The following is a 17,672-nucleotide window of genomic DNA, read 5'->3' on the forward strand; positions in this document are numbered from 1 at the left end:
CTCTCTCCGCAGCAGGGGCCTCCCTCTGGAACAGCCCACCTGCCTCCCTGAAACTTGAGGAGAACCATCTCCGGTTCCGGAAACACCTCAAAACCTTCCTCTTTGCTTCCGCTTTCTCTCCCCCTCTCCCCTGCTAAAATCACTGAACCTGCACTGAATCTGCAACTGGGCCACTCACCGATCTAGTGTCCTGGCCCAGCCACTCTTCCCTGCACTGCCTCCCTGCACTACGGGACTGCCTCTGTATCCCGACAGCCCCTCCTCCCTGCACTTACCATCAGCTAGCCCTTATTATTTATCTTGTATTCTACTAAACCTGCACTTTCCCCTCTCCCTTTCCCCTTGCACTTTTCCCTTCCCCTCTACCCTTGCACTTGCACGATCTGAATGACACCTGGCCTAGTAGGATCGTTGTCTGTCTCCCCTTGTCCCCCCACCCTCTGCCTCGTCGCGCCTTGAAACACTTGTGTATAGGCGCGTTACAAATGCCATATCATATCATATCTGGTCATACAGAAAATGGCCAGCAAATACTTCCTCACATGTACACATTCCTCCCGATAAATAGGTAGAACATCTGGGAGTACCCTATCCATAAACCTGAATAGATAAAAAATACAAATTCAGTCCAATTAATAGGGCTTTTATTCACAGATTCTAATATTTTACGGTTAAATACGATAATTTGGGCATTAAACTTTAAGACTTTGCCAGGAAAGAATCAAGATTCAAGTAATACACAGTCTGCAATAAAAAATTATTATAAAAGTGATGAATATACAAATATTATAGTTCTTATAAGGAATCTAACGGAACACAAATGATGCCATAGCTTAGTTTAGTTTTCCTGGCACAGACAAATATGCGATATGCCCACGCTACACCCGCTCTCCTGATTAGGTCCAATGGTTTAGGGTTGATTGCTTGGATAGGTAAAAAGAAAATGAAATATATGCAGGGCTTAAAGATTAAACTTATTTTGCTTCCCAATTTTCTTCATTTGGTACAATAGTATTCAGATGTTACTTTAACACTTCTTTTGTGTAAACTTTTCATCAAGACCAAATGATTTGTGGAGCAACAGCTTTTGAAGAGTCTCCTATTGTAAACCCGGGGCATGAGTCTTGCACAGCCTGACACATTCACAATATCAGGAGGCATGGCAAAAGATTGCCATGCCACAAGGACGACAACGATAAAACTCTATTTTCCATACTACTTCAATCAACATTGCCTCTATTGCAAAAATCTGCAAATAAAATTCCTTTTAGCAAAATTAAAAGAATTTGTGTTCCTCCTTTGCCATAAAGCAAAAATAAATGTTAGCATTCATACAAACAAAAACAAAAACTTTATATCGAATAGATACTTATATCAACATTACAATCAACAGCTGCAACAGTGAATACGAATTTCATCACACAAACGTTTTGATAGCGGATTTAAAAGTTGGTCTGTTACATAAGTTCTTAGCAGGTATCATTTTGGCTTTTTACACCGGGCCATGTGGAGTCATCAAAGAGTTTTCTGTTGCAGACCAACTGCATCGTTCAGTTCTTAATAACCAAATTTCGAGTCATTGCACATAGCTACTAGCTTTTAGTCTCAATCATGGCCTCGAGCATCCTGGAACTGTTTGTGATGGCAGTTGTTAAAAAGATAAACTTGTAACCTAAAAAAAAAAAAGAAAAGATAGGTCAATACAAATGATTCAAAATAAGACTGATTGATGTAGTGCAGCTTGTGAACTTCACACACGTGATAGGACCAAAGCATTACTCAACCAGACATGGAGCAATTGCCTGCACTCTGGGGCCAATGCTGTCCCTGCACTCTGGGGGCAACACTTTCACTGCATTCTGGGGGCAACGCTTTCCGTGCACTCTGGAGGCAATGCATTAGAAAAAACAAAGTTCTGGTTTCTGGTTTGTCAATGTGTGCTTCTGCCAATTATGCATTTTAATAGGTAGGTAACTGTGTCTTTACATTTTTCTTTTCTATGCCTATTTAGTTTAGAAATTATAATACTCAAACCATACTGTTAGAGTAGCTGCCGGCTGATGTTAACTGATACATTGGGATTTATTGGTTTTCATGTGACAATAGATGATTAAGTAACTCTGGAGATCAGTTGAACACATACTGATCTGTTCACATTTGCCATAAAGTAGCATTACAAGTTGCCCAGATCATAGATTTCTTTGAATCATTCTGAGCACCAGTGTGAGCCCTCAAATGTTCATAGATATACAAGAACCTCACCTGTACATGTATATTAATGATTAATATGACAATTGGTTCAAAATAGCATGTGAAAGATCATGACATCTAGGTCACCTGGCCTAAGCCCCGCCCACCTGGTGCCTTCCTGCCTGCCGCTCTTTTTCACCACTAGCAAGCTCCGCCCACCTGGTGCCTTCCTGCTTCCCGCTCTTTTTCAACAATTAGCAAGCCACACCCACCTGTTTCCCTACTTAAGGAGCCCTCCAGCTTCTTTTCCTTTGCATATGGGGAGCAGGTGCAAGTGGATCTAAGTCACCTGGCCTAAGCCCCGCCCACCTGGTACCTTCCTGCCTGCTGCTCTTTTTCACCACTTAGCAAGCCCCGCCCACCTAGTGCCTTCCTTCACCATCACTGTCTTGTGGCCAATGCTGGATTTGACTTTTATGGACTTCATTCATTCACAGTGCGTCACTCTTTCTCAACTCTCATGCTGGACTTCTGTTGCATCTTGTACGCATGGTGGCCCTGAATCATGCTGTTTCCATCTTCATCTTGTATCCAGGCTTGCAACATTATGTGTTACTACTGACTTCTGCAATTGTATTCGCTCTCCACTCTTGCTTCTCCACTCCTTTTGACTGCTTACTCTCTTTTCTCTCCTCCTTTCCCTATCAACTCCTCTTACTTTCTTCTATGCACTTACTGTATCAGAATTGTCCCTGGACCAAATATGATAGCAACCTCGTCTGTTTCCTACACCCTCCCATTACTGTTTTTCTTTCCTCCCCACCACCCCTCCAGCACTATCTGAAATGTCGTCAGGCCTAGTACGATAGTCGCTTGTTTTGTTCCTCCCCTCCCTTTCTACACCCCACTCCCTCATCTTTTGTTTTTCTCCGGCTCTACCAGAAATGTCGTCAGGCCTAGTACGGTAGTCGCCTGTCCGTTTCCGTTTCCTTCTCACTCTCCCCCTCCCTTCCTTATCTATGTTTTAGCTCTTGCACTATCTGAAATGTTGTCAGGCCGAGTACGATAGTTAATTTCACATCCTTACTGTTCATGGCCTTTAAGAATGTGGTTGTATTTTCCCTTGTTCCCTCCCTTGGCTTGAAGCGCTTTGAAACACATTGTGTATAGGCGCTATATAAATAAACAATCATATCATATCATATACAGTAAGTAAGACACAGGCCATTTTTTAGGTAGGGCTTCAAGTTCAACTGTGGCATAGTTTCTCTCACATGGGAAGAGCTTTCGGCTAATAAAAATAATACGATGTTCAATGCCTTTATTTTCTTGGGAGAGAACTGCCCCTAAACCATCCTGAGAGGAGTCTGTAATATGAACTACTTATTGAAGTTAGCTAATTTTAGGACTAGCTCACTACACAGAATCTGCTTGCGGGTGTTAAAACAAGCTTGATCTTCTTGATTCCACTTAAGTTTTTGGGGTTCAACATTTTTAAGTTTGTCCCTAAGACAAGCTGTAATAGAAGAGTAATTGGGAAATCTATAATAACCATCTAACCCACGGAAAGCTCTCAGATCTCTTTTTGGCTTTGGGGTCTGGATTTCCTGGACAGCCTTTACCGTTTCTGTTTGCAGTTGCACAAGACCGTTTCCAACTAAAAGCCCAAGTACTTTACTGCAGATTAGGCAAGGTGACATATTTTAGGGTTTGCAGTAACTCCTGACTTTCTCAGTACCCTTGTTACTTGATGAAGATGGTAAATGTGTTAATTCCAGGTGAGTAGGTCATCCAAATATGCTCCACAAAATGCTGAATATGCACAAAGAATTTGATTCATGAGCCTCTGGAATTTGGAGGGTGCCCCATGAAGCCCGAAGGTAATACCTTGAACTGAAACAGTCCCACAAAGGTGGAAAAGGCTGTTTTCTCTTTGTTGTCTGGATTCACTTGTACATGCCAATAGCCCTTTGTCTGATCAATCCTAGACAGGTAAACAGCATAGCCCAATCGATCAATCAAGTCATCAGTCCTTGGCATGGGATGTCGAATTGAGACACTGCGTTTACTTTTTGAAAATCAATGCAATATCTTGATTGATCAGGCTTTGCGACAAGGACTATTGGAGAAGAACAGGGACTTTGGGATGTAAAATATCTGAGGATAACATCTTATCCACCTCCTGTACGACTATCTCCCTTCTGGTCTCGGGAATTCGAAATGGTTCCAAGTTGACAAGTTTCTGTATGGGATCAAGAGTAAGACTCGGACACAGTAACAAGCTTCATTAAGAAATAAGACCTTTATTGCCAGGGTATTGCAACTTTATTACTGATCCTTAAAAGGGGCGTCTTTCATTTTGTATTCGTTCTCACTGTTCCACGGTTTCAAGTTTGCTTCCCTTCTTACTCCTGGTTTGCTCTCCTGCCAGGATATCACAATTCTGTTTCTTGGCTGCGGGTCCCAGACTCGCACATTGCTGCGAGTCCCAGACTCACTGTTTGCCTGGTTTACTATCCTGCCAGGGCTTTTCCGTTCTCTGCTCTCTCTCTCTCTTTCATCCAAAAAAGAATGCTTTTCCAGTATTAGGTCACCAACCCTTTTTCAGCGAAGTTCTTATTGGTATCAACTCCTCTTTTCAAATATTGGGTCACCGACCCTTTCTTCACACTGTTTGTATTGTATCAAACTCTCTCTCCCAGTATTGGGTCACCGACCCTTTCTTCACACTGTTTGTATTGTATCAACCTCTCTCTCCCAGTTTTGGGTCACCAACCCTTTCTTAACAATGTTTGTACTTGTATCAATCTCCCTTTACAAGTATTGGGTCACCAACCCTTTCTTAACACTGTTCGTATTTGTATCAATCTATCTTTCTAAGAGTTGGGTCGCCAACCCTTTCTTTAAACTTTTCATATTTGTATCAGTTCCTCCAATTACTTTAATTGAGCTTTCTCGGGCTGTTAATATTATGCGACACTCGCTCTCAAGTGCTCTGGTAACCCACTTGCTCAGTCAAGGCTTGCCGGGCAGCTCTGACATTCCTTTTGTCCTTCCGTCTTCTCCTTCGATTCACTGATTGGGGTGCATCTCGTTAGCCGTTTGGCTCCCGCTTTATCTTCCATTGTTTCTGGCGGCTCCAACTGCCTGTAGAAATAAAGTGGTAAGCTTCTCTTGGCCTAGTCTCTCTGCACGCCATTCAAGTCAGCTTCCGTGCTGCCTTCCTCAGTGCGCTCCCTTCCGGCGTTCCAACCCATGTCAACACAACCTGAGTCCCGCTGCAGTTTCTGCCTCTCACTCGTATACCGTTCAGCAATGTGCGTTTCAAACTTCCCGGTATTAGTTAACACTTTCAGAAGACTAGAACGAGGCATTTGCTTACCACTTCTGGTCATCCTCATTGTTCAATCCCTCTTCCCCGTCTCAGTACTAAAAAAAGTAGGGGAAGGTAAATAAGGTTGTTGGTCAAGAAAACGTGGGAATTCTTTATCTTCGTCACAATAAGCCATACAGGCATGTTCCAAAGGCACAAGGGTGTCATTAATAATTACATCTCAAGTTTTATTTTGATTCATATTTTTCCTGTCTCTCTGGAGTTTGTCCTCCCCTACGTGGTCCTACCGCAGATGGCCTACCCAGGGCCAGTGTCAGGTAGCTTCTGCCTTTTAACGGTCACATAAGAGAAGCTTCTCTCCAGAGAATCAGTGACGATGTTGCTAGATTTGTCGCATTTACCTGGGGGTGTACGAAAATAATGAAAAACCCCTTTTAGTCTCCCAGGCTTATGACTGAAAACATCTGGAAATTGTTCCAGTGGGTCTTGAAGGTCTTGTTTTTTAATTGGTGGAAAACTGGGGGTATTAGGTTGTTCTCTTCCGGTCCTTCCGTTAGAAGGCTAGCCATTACCACAGTTGTGGATGCTACCGGGTCCTGCCTCCATTCTTTAAAAGGTTAATGTAATATATTTGGGTCTTAACCCATCTATCTGGCTGAGAGACCCGGCGGTTTCAAGGATATGTCCGCTCTATGACCTTGTAGGGTCCACGTCATCTAGACAGCATCTTGTTTTCAGAACCTTCTGTCCCACAGAAAAAGATCCAAGAGTGGCATTTTTATCATGAAGGGATTTCTGTTGTTCTTGGGTTTTGGCCAAATGGGATTGGACTACAGATCTTACAGTTGGCATGTGCTTTTCAGACTTTGGGCAGTCTGAGACAGAAGGGTAATAAAGCTTCTTCTTTTCCCGTCACGTCTCCCTTAACATGTCTAGTACATCCCGTGGCTCCCGTCCATACAAAAGTTTAAAAGGCGAGAAGCCTAGAGAGGATTGGCGGGGGGGCTTCTGGATGGCAAAAAGGGCCCAAGGTATCTTAACGTCCCAATTCCTCCCATCCGCTTCCACCAATTTCCTAAGAACACTCTTCAGGGTTTTGTTAAAATGCTCGACTAATCCATCAGTCTGCGGATGATATAATGAGGTTCGAAGCGATTTAATTTGCACGACTTTTTCACCTCTGCCATTAACTGACTCATAAAGGTGGTCCCTTGATCTGTGAGGATCTCTTTAGGGAAAAACCAACTATAGAGGAAAAATGTATCAAATGTTTAGTATCTTTTGGGAGGTGGTGTTTCTTAGAGGGAAGGCTCTTCCTTAGGATATCGGGTGGCATGATAAAATTACCAAGATGTACCGATGCTCTAACTTAGATGCTTCAAGTGGTCCCACTATATCGATACCAATACGGGAGAAGGGTATATCAATGATAGGTAAAGGTTGGAGTGGGGTCAGGGATGGTATATCTGTGAACGGAGGATAACACAGGGGCAACGCGCTGGTCTTGGAAGCAAGACCATGTAGAGCAACAGAGGTTTGAATCCCGGATACAGGATTAGAAACCGAACTTTGGTACGGCATTAGCCGCGTTATAAAAAACAATAAAATAAATACATATATGCATATTAGTCTTCTGACACAAGGCACAGGTAAGGACAACATTGTTGATGTCACATAAATGCTGGGCCAATGAAATCTATTTATCACCTGACCTTGAGTTTTGGCCGTTCCTGTTAGATGGGAATGGGCGATTTCTAAGACCATTCTTCTAAGACTTTTGGGGTCCACAATCTGAGACCTAGGCATGCTCTCTGAACTGATATCTTTGCTGCAGAGCAGACCTTGAACGATAAAGAAGAAAGGTCCCTCCGTCTTTCTCCCCTATTCATCCTCGCGCCTAGAAACACTTGTGTACAGGCGCGTTATAAATGCCACGTCATATCATATCATAAGATGGTATGCAGGAAGGCTTTGGCTTGCATAGGACCGTCGCATTGGGCAAACGCCAAGTCTGGGATGATATCAGTCTTCTCGTCCCTAGGTTTTAATTGTAAAACCTGTGGTGGAATGGAGGGGGGTCTTCATCTGCCTACCCAAATCCTTTCTCTTCCCTTTCTGTCTTGTACATCTTGGTAACTTCTACCAATATGGGTAATAGGGCCTTCTCTAAAATTCCCTGTGCCACTTTCTCTCCCATCTTAATGTGGCAGGGATTTCTACCATTATTCTGTATTAGAATGTTCACGTCACCCCTCAAGTCGTGGTCTATTACCCCAGCCATGACATCCAGGCTGAACCGGCAACTCGGTCCAGATTTTGAAGCCAACCTTACATAGGTTCCTGGTGGGGACATTAGGGCTAGATCGGTAGATATTGATAACCAGTCTTCAGGTTGCAACACCTCTTTACAGCTACTGAATAAATCTAAGCCAATGGATTATTTACTGGCTACAGATGGAATGGATGCTCGCTCATTATGTTTCTCAAATTTAAGGGTTCCCCAGTTTGTATCAACTGAGCCGGATCCCACTCTGGGAAGCGGGAGTAAGACTCGGACATGGGGGCATTGTGATGGTTGCTATAGACTTTTACTCAATAAAAAAGGAGGGTTGGAGAAAGACCTTTCCCGCCCTATTGCTACGAGGGGCTTCTCTGCCTCAACAAAACTAAAGGATGTCTGTGTCAGAATATCCAAAAGTAAAGAGTTCTCCGTTTTCTGTGTCCAAAATTGTAACCTGACCCTTACATGCTAAAATCATGATAAAGTGCAAAGGGGATGTAGTCTTTCAACTGCCCATCTGTAGCTTTTTCCAAAGTTCCAGCACCAAGTTCCAAAAGGTGCAGAAATAAATAATCAAAGTTCCACAATCCTCAGGAGGGGACTCCCCTAAGTGAGGCAGGAGCAGGGGACAGAAGCAGAGAGTTGACAGCACCCTGGGAGACTGGTGATTGGTGGATTTCAGGACAACAGATACAAATGGCACACGGGCCGGCAGAGGAGCCCCAGAAGGAGTAAGATTCCGGGCAGTGAAGTGAGGAAGCCCGTGGAAAAGCTACCCAAGTGTGCCCACGTAGCGCTAAGAGGTGAGAGGCTCCCGGGAGCAGTGACACAGTGAGACGAGGCCCTGCAAGGGGACTGGAGGAGGAAAGCGATAAAATCATCACAGCCGTGCCTGGAGGGTGAAAATTAGACACAGAAGCACTCAGGGGGGCAGTACCACGTACAGTACCATATGATGGGAGGTTTTAAGGGCTGACATGTTTGCACAAAAAGGTCCTGGATGAAAACCGGGCACACAAGACAGTAGAATTGATGTAACCCGGGCCGTGGAGGTGAAACCCCTCCAGGGAGGCAAACTCAAGGGGGGGGCAAAGCGGCCCTGATTAGACACTGGGACCAACTTTGGGAGTCAGATACACCCCGGTGGAGCGATGGGGGTGGCCCCGGCGACAAAGACAGGTGGCCCAGTACATGGCTGAAACGAAAGGAGAATTGTACACCGTGAGGTGGCACTAGGCCCCTACCAGGGATTACAACCTGACACTGGGGTGCAGAATAGAACGGGGCAGACACACCGGACCAGGTGGGAGCAACCTGAGAGGTCAACAGCGGGGATGGGGTCTGGAAGGCAGCCGAAAGTTCCTGAGAGACTGTACCAACCCCAAGCTCGAGGAAATTGAAGCTGCGCGCAGTTGACTGGTCCTGTGGCCACACTGGGGGAACCACAGGAACAGATTTTACAGACAAGGGGAGTCTCTGCAGGGGTTCAAGTCACTACAACGCTTCCAGAGAAGATCAGGGAGTGCCCTGGAAGGAACCCTTCCTAACCAACATGAAATGGCAGCATGGGAGAGCACACCTTCACCGATCTTGACAAGAGAAGATCTGAGGTACATATTTCAGGAGATTAAAGCAATTAGGACCGACATATAGGCATCCATCTGTGACCTAAGGGGCAGGGTCGATAAACTTGAGGACAGGATGGAAGGAATGGAGAACAATCAGCTGCAGGTGGACCTCCTTGACATGAAATACGAAACACGTCTGGCGGACCTGGAGATGCGGGAGGAAGAAACCTTGTTGAAACTGGATGACTTGGAAAATAGGGAGCGGCATAACAGCCTACGCATCCTAGGAGTCAGAGAACAGAAGGGAGAGTCACCAACTGAGGTGGGAAGGAAGGTACAGGGATTGATTAACCAACTGTTCACCCTGGAGGGGGGCAAGGAGGTACAACTGGAAAAGGACATAAACTTGGTCCGAGCCCGGCAGAGGGAGACCAATTGAAGGTTCTGTGTTAGCCCGGCAGGGGCGGGGGGACCCGGGGTGATTAGTAAATCACCCCAGAAGTTGTATATGTGAAATCCTAAGAAGAAGGGGACTTTAATGTTTGTCGTGTTGCATCTGGCCCACTGAAATAAGATACTTTGAATGGACAAGAGACTTTGGTACAGAAGGCCCTGATGATGAGGTTTTGAACTGCATCCTTGTGCTGGAGTAGCCAGAATGTGCTAAGCTCGAGTGTGCTGCCTTGTCCCTGAAAACGTGAGGAAGGGAAGCCAGCGGCTTGAATATCCTGACATATCATTTCATGAACACTTTTCTTTTGCATAACATTGTTTCCCACACTATGTGTATTTAGAAGTAAGGATTGGCAGTAGGTTTATTAGTATAGACCCTTTTATTTTGACAGACTCAACTAGGACTGCGTTATTATTTGATGGTCGTAACTTGCTCACATCTTTAGATTTAGGATTAGATAGGCGTTTTTCAAACCCAATTGAAGTTCAATAAACACCCTTGAACTGCGATCACTTGTGTCTGTCTTACTGTTTGATACCATGCCTTCCTTACAGTATCCACAGGAATCTGGAATGTTCTGCCAGCGGCAGTGACGCTTAACTCAAGGCGCTGCTAGTGGGTGCTCTTCCCTCACCCTTTGACAATCTTCTCCTGAACCTGCTCTTATTGCTGCCTACATGTTTCTGCTGAAGATTCAACTTCAAAATAAACAAAGCACATTTGCCTCTGTTAATTGCTTACTTTGCATACTACAATCAGCCCGTGTCTTTTAGTCCAAAGCAAGGGTTCAATTAGCAGGTGTGACAAGGTCAAAGGGTTTGGATCAGGGAGATGGAAGCTCGGAGGCCCTCCGGGGTGGGGAAGATTACAACCTGGAGGTGGTAGAGGGAGGATCCTGCATGGCCTCGTGTCTCTTCTTGACCTCTGACCCCTAAGCATAAGTCACATAAGGAGGCCAGGAAGAATACAGAAATGCTACCTGGGGTTCACGGATGCATGTCCTGTCAGCAAGCAAGTGCAACCTGCAAACCAGTCAATAAGACCCTGAAAACCACAGCTTAAACCAAAGCAGATATCACAGGGTTAAAACATAATCGCAGATCTGTTCCGTGTAAAGAACGACAAGCCTCAAAACCAATGGAAGTCAGAGAGAGAGAGAGACACAGACATCAGAACCCTGCAATGCCCGATACAGGTGAAGCCCTGTTGGGGTCGGGATGCTACCGTGATGTGATTGCGTGGCTCCAAAACGGCAAGCAACACCTTCATGGCCTCCTTCCATGGTCGGCTGATGATACAAATGTCCGCACAAGGTAAAGAGGCAGATTGATAAGGGCCCAGGTAATAAGACAACACACATATTAGCCTGCACTTTTTCCTCCGCATTTCCAAATTAGAGACTCAATTGCTAGCCGCAGAGGGCTATATGAAGAGGACAGAGCTTGGGAAGAGAGTGGGAGTTTGGAGACAGATGGTGGAGGGAAAGCAAACTGCGAAAGGCACAAAGAGAAGATAGAGGGAGGGCAAAAGCAGGAAGAAGTGAAAAGGGATGGCGAAGGAGGATGAAGAAGGCAAGAGAGTGCTGAGGGCGCACAGAAAGATCAGAAGGAGTCAATGGGGAAAACCACCTGAGCGGGGAGAGGAGGGGAAATATGTGCAAGAGAGAGGAAGAAAGGGAGACATAGGAGAGAAGGCAGGAATCTGGAAGGAGGAGGGGCAGAGGATAAGAGACAGAGAGTCAGAATAAACAGGAAGAGCTAAAGACGACTCAGATGGCAACCATATAATCTGACCTACCTTACGGCTGGTTGATACAAAAGTCCCGGAGAATAATAGAGGCTACAGGGGTGATAGGAAGAGTTGGTGAGCTGAGCAGTGGGGGAAGCCCAATGCAACTGGACAGACACTACCTTTGGCTTGGTTATCCTGGGTCCAAGAGCTAGTGCGGCTATTGCCCACACAGCTGTAAACCAGATATAGAGTGAGGCTGGACGGGAGCCAAAAGAGAAGCAGATCTGATGGAAGAAGAATGACCACCAGTGACAGTAAAGAACTCTTGCAGCCCTTAGACAGAGTGAGAGAGCGCAATTGACAACAAAGAATAACGTTTGTGGGTAGCATGCAAGCTCTAGCGGATGGAATTAGCAAATCACTGTCAATGCTAAAAAAACTTCCACAGCATCGGGGGCCATTGACTGCCTACCGGGAGGCTGCCCAAGGGGGTCCCGAGCAGGTGTTGGTCGCCCGGTTTGTTTTCTCTGGTGATTATTAAACATTTACTTACTAAAACAGAAATGATTATTGGTCCATAGGAAAAAAGCATAACTCTCAATATTAAAGCTCTGTTGCCAGTGAAGACTCATTGTGCATTTCAAAGAACACAGTGCTGAAATTAAAAAGTCTTTACCAAACATCTATGATGCACATTCCAAGGCTTTGATATTACTGGAAGACACAACACTGGAGGAGTATTGCTACAAATTAATACATTTTCGTATTTATAGCACTGTAAACTAAAGAAAAACATTTCAGAGAGCATCTACAGTTTTATATTTTCTTATGTAGTTTTGATGGTTTGTTTGCAGGCATCGCCACTGTGCACCATTCACACTGGTCAATTATTTAGAGTTAATTTTGTTAGTTATGTTATGTTGAAGGATACATATACTGCACACTAGCGGGAAAAGGCTCAGGAGAGCTGTGATGTGCTGTTGGCAGCTTCAGTTAGGTTCAAACCGTTTGCTGAGCGTGATTTGTTGTTCAGTAGCTGTCGTGTGCTGTTGTGCAAGGCTATGTGTGGTTTTTGTTTCGTTGTTGTGGTGTGGTGAAGTGTGTGCGGTTTGTTGTGCAGTATAGGTGTTTTAGAATTAGAGAGGTGTGAGCAGAGGCGTGAGGTTATTAGTGGGTTTAGTTAGAGGTGGCCCTCCATCGTACCTCCTACACTATAGCCGTCTGTGAAACGCATCCCTGCTAGTGTTGCGTATTGTGGTTGCTCTAGGGTGGACGGCAGGATCTTCCTCCTTTATTCTGTGTATGATTGAGGGTTGTCTGCAGGGCTAAGGGCAGTGCCGCCTAACCCCCTGCCCCTCCACCCAATGTCCTTGGTGGTATATTTCTGCACCTATTTTTTCGCCCTGTGGACTATGCTGGTGTGCACCTGCCGCTGGTTTCCTCTGCCCCTTCAGGGGGTGCATCGGTGGGGGGGAGGTTGGGTGCCACGGGAGGTCAGTGGGACCTTTTTCCTGTGCTCTCGCTTTACCTGGTGTGGGAAACCCTCAGGGTATTCTCCCAGGCAGACCTTGAGAATCCCTTATTCAGGTGGACAGGGAAGGGCTGACACTCTCAGACCCCCACCCCGGGGACAGACGAGTGAGGGAGCATCACCTGGGTAGGGGAGCCCAAGGTTATGCTTGGGGGAATACCCCAGGAGGGATGCAGTATCATACCAGGGATGAAGGTGAGGAGGACAAAGTCCCTGAGGTCTTTATAGGTTGTTCTACATCCAACAACCCTTCCACCTCTGATGTATCCCCTAGAAGCCCAAACCCTGTTAGATTAAAAAACCACATCTCCCAGAATCCCTGTTTTCCTGTTTCCTACCCAAATACTCCCCGTCATTCTTTTCCCTGTCACTTTGGTTGTTATTTTCCAAAATCCCAGTTTGCGTTGACAAAAACTACCGTTCCCTCAATTCCCCCTGTTCTCATTACGCTAATAATACTGACTACTCCCGTTTGTTTCACCAACCGTCTAATACCTTTTCCCCATCCTACCCCGTAGGAAATCGAGAAGCTCTACTCCTGCCCCCTTTTCCCACACAAACGCTTTCTTACACAGAGAAAGAGAACGGACTAACACCAGAGCCGTTTACCTGACGTGTCCCAACACAAGGGTCAGGCAGAGTCAGGAAATTGACCAGAACCACACACACCCAACGGCCCTTTACCTTACCACATGGGTTAAAAGGCGGAGCACAAGAGCACATGAGGAGCAAGGCTAAATGCACAAGGGGACAGCTATTCTAGACTTGCAGTTCAGGAGGAGGAGAAAAGCAGCGAGATCTGAAAGGATAACGAGGAGGGAGTTGCCCTTTTCAACTCAGTACCGCAAAGCCTCCGATAAAGGACTTACAAGACAGTACAGCTGTTGTGTGGTGTGACAGGTGTCAACGGTGCTTGGGGGCCTCCGGCACAGATAACACAGACGGGGAGGTGCACTGGCTAACGTGTTACCATCCTTGACTCCAGAGGCGAAGCAGGCCAGCGTGTTCAACACAGCCAATGAGTCAGAGAAAGCCGATAGCAAACTGAACTGCATTGAGCCCAAGGTTGCAACAGGCAACATTATATCTGAACAAAGAATTAGTGCTTTGAACTTTTGAGAAAACCGACAAAAGGGTCAGCTGCAGAGTGGTCTGGCGCTGCAGGGGTGCTCATTCGAAGGACTCTGGCTGATCCCTTTGTTTTGTGGTGAAACTACAAGTCCCAGAAGGCCCTAGGAGAGGGCGGCGTGAGGGTCAGAGTGGTCCTACAAAGGTCACATAAAAATCCTTGGTACAATCGAAAGTCTCTGACCCATCGACCAGAAAAAAGCTAGCCGAAGGGAAAGCCCCTTACTTTCAGAGAAAATACTGAACGCGAACCGAAGGCGAGTTCCGACAGAGGAACGGCAGAGAAAATCTAGAGGAAAGGAAACCCCACTTTCCAACAAAAGGGTATGAATTAAAGCAAGTGTGAACCTGACGGAGGGATGCCAAGAGAAAACTACTGAAATTGAAAGGACCATGCTTTCTGAAGATATGAAGTAAAACATGAACTGTGTTTCGAAACTCATGAACTGTGTTAACGATGGCTAAGTGAACCCGACGGAGGGAAGCCAAGGGAAAAGCTAAGAAAGTAAATCCTGAATGTGATATAACAAAGTGAACTGTGAAATTTGTCTGGGAAACGGGTGTGAGACCTGATACACCCAAGAAGATTGTGTTAAGATCAAAAGGCCGTAGTGAACCCGACGGAGGGAGGCCCAAGAACGATCCGAGCCCGGCGCAGGGAGATCCAAGGGGCGAAGAGCAATTGCATCCAAGGGGCGAAGAGCAAATACAAAAGTACAAGATCACCAAAGGAACTTTTGTTTGTTATTTTGGTCCAGCACACCTTCAAAGGCAAGATACTTTGGCACAAGAGACTTGGCCGCTGAAGGACCGGATATTGTTGAATGGAATAGTGAACCTCGTGCTTAAGAGGCCCAGGAGTGTGCTGTGCTCAGAAGTCCCTCATTGTCCCGGGCTTAAAACGTGTGGAAGAGAGAACCAGCCATACCATCCTGACCTATCATTTTGTGAAAACTTCTTTCTTTTCTGTTGAACATTATCCCACACTCTTTTGTAACTTAGTGGTAAGGATTGGCAATAGTTTCTTTTAGTATAGGCCCTTTTTATTTGACAAGACGCCACTAGGACTGCCTTATTATTGTTTGATGGTCGTAGCTTGCTCCCATCTTAGCTTTAGGTTTGGATTGGCGTTTTTCTCACCCATTCATACAGTTTAATAAACACCCTTGAACTGTTATCACTTGTGTCTGTCTTTACTGTTGCCATTATGAGTTCCTTACACTGGTCCCATGTGACCCCCTGTCAGTGGTTCAACCTGGGGTACTCCCATCTTCCTCTTTAGACTCTGTTTGGGCCTTCCATGGGTACCCCCGTCTCCCTCCCACTCGGAAAGTCTCCTCAGCTCTCTGCACTTGTGGTACGCTTTAATCCCCCATCTTGTGAGATGTGTGTTCATTCCGAGGGGAGTTTTCTGAATTTTACATGGTCCTTCGTGTTTCAAATGTCTCTCGGGAGGGAGTTCCAAGTCTTTGCCGCTAGGCAAGACAATGCTGATCCACCAAGTTTTTTCCATGTGTACTATTTTGGTTCCAGGCTTAAATCGTTGCTGGATCCGAGTGTTCTGGATGGCTGGTAAATGGTGATATTCTTTTGTCAGAATTCTGCTCCTTGGCCGCAAATTTCTCTGTGTGTTAGGCACATTATTTTGAACGTGATTCGTTTTTTGACTGGTAGCCAGTGTAGCATCTTTAGCACAGGAGTGATAGTTTAAGGGGGAGGCTGGCCGCTGCGTTCTGTGTATGTTGCAGTTTCTTCAGTAGATAGTCCGGCATTCCGATGCATAAGCTGTTGGCATAGTCTATCCTGGACATGATGAGGGAAATGATGGCCAGTGTTTTGTGCCTAAAAGGAGAGGAATGGTAGGATCTTTTTGATCGTGTGCAGGTGGAAAACACATTTCTTGATAATTGCGTTTACTTGTGGTTCTAGGGTAAGCTCATTGTCCTTTAGGATTCCAAGGTTTTTGACTCTTTTGGATGGCGTAGGCGCTGTTCCTAGTTCTGTGGGCCATGGGATGTATTGGTTGCTTCCCTGGTTTTTGGACACAATCATGATTTCTGTCTTGCCCGGGTTGACTTTGAGGCCATTTATGTTCATCCATTCAGAGAGTTTCTTGAGACAGTCTACTAGCGTAGTGTTCTCCTCTTGTAGTACATCTTCGATTTTGTATCTGATTTGGGTGTCATCTGCGTAGTTGTAGCAAGTGAGGCTGTGCCTTTTGATGAGGTTGATTAGTGGGTTCAAGTAGATGTTGAAGAGGAGTGGGGATAGGGAGGATCCTTGCGGTACTCCACAGGTGGTGCTTTGTGGTGCTGATTTGCATGGTTTTATCTGGACTGTTTTTGTTCTTTCAGATAGGAATGACTCAATCCAGGTCAGTGCTGTGTTGGTGATCCCTGCTCCTTCCAGTCTTCTGATTAGGATGTCGTGGTTGACTGTGTCGAACGCTGTGGAGAGGTCGAGTAGTATCAGCATAGAGTTCGTGTTGGAGTCTGCGTTGGTCTTTAGGTCATACCAGATAGCGAGAAGTGACATCTCTGTCCCTCTCATAGGTCTGAATCCGACTTGTGCCTGGTCCACTAGTTAGTGTATTTCTACGTGTTCCAGTGTTTGTTCGTAGACATAGGTTTCTAGCAGTTTTGCCTGATATGGAATGTTTGCTATTGATCTGCAGTTAGAGAGGACTTCTACATCGCCCGTAGTATCCTTGACGAGTGGTTTGATGTACGCATATTTGAAAGAGCGTGGTACTCTCCCCGTTGAGAGCGATTGGTTGACGAGTTTTCTGTGGCATTCCAGTGGCGGGCCTTGTGTGAGGATTGATTTATAGATGTCTGGTGGGCCATCGGTGGGTCCATTGGTGATCTTGCTGTATTGCTAAGATTCACCAGCTTAATGAATCTCTCTAATGATATTTGTTTGAAGCTTTGCAGGTTATGCTGTGGTCCAAGGTCTGTGTGGCATGGGGCACAGTCTGGTCGATTGGTCTTTTTTGCATGATCTGATGTAAATTGGTGATTTAATTTTTGAAGTGGTCTGCACGGTCGTTGTATAATTTTTGTGAGGGTACTGGTGTGTTGTTGCATCCCGGTGGGTTTCTCATCTCATTTATTGATGTTGAGTAGTTCCTTTTGAGTGTTGGTCGCTATTGTGATTCGGTTGTCTTATTTCTTTTTGACTTTGAGGATTTCCTTTTTGTATGCTCTCATTTGGTTTTTTGATAGTCTATCCTTTTTGCAAAGTTTTTCCTCCATTCCAGTTCAAGTTTCTGTTTTATTTTCTCCATTGTAGTGAACCATCTTGTGAAAAGGATGAAGGGTTTTTCCGGGGAGATGCTGTTTATTGTTTCGGCAACCCATTTCTGGATTAGGTCTAGTAAAAAAACAAGTATCTATAATGGTAATCAATCTAGTTTATGTTTTAATCAAGTGTGTGCTTTCAAGCACCATCTTAGT

General features: G+C 45.4%; 1 protein-coding gene across 1 annotated transcript in view; it reads right to left on the bottom strand.

Moving 5' to 3' along the window:
- Nucleotides 1-627: 627 nt before the first annotated feature.
- The window catches only part of VPS33B (VPS33B late endosome and lysosome associated), a 312,860-nt gene continuing 295,815 nt past the window's right edge, over nucleotides 628-17,672 (bottom strand). The window contains exon 24 of the mRNA XM_069625205.1: nucleotides 628-1,672. Within this exon, the coding sequence (XP_069481306.1) occupies nucleotides 1,593-1,672 (80 nt within the window). The 3' untranslated portion in view covers nucleotides 628-1,592. The remainder of the gene's footprint in view (nucleotides 1,673-17,672) is intronic.

The sequence above is a fragment of the Ambystoma mexicanum genome, chromosome 11 (assembly GCF_040938575.1).
Source record: "Ambystoma mexicanum isolate Mex_15411 chromosome 11, UKY_AmexF1_1, whole genome shotgun sequence".
NCBI classification, from domain to species: Eukaryota; Metazoa; Chordata; class Amphibia; order Caudata; family Ambystomatidae; genus Ambystoma; species Ambystoma mexicanum.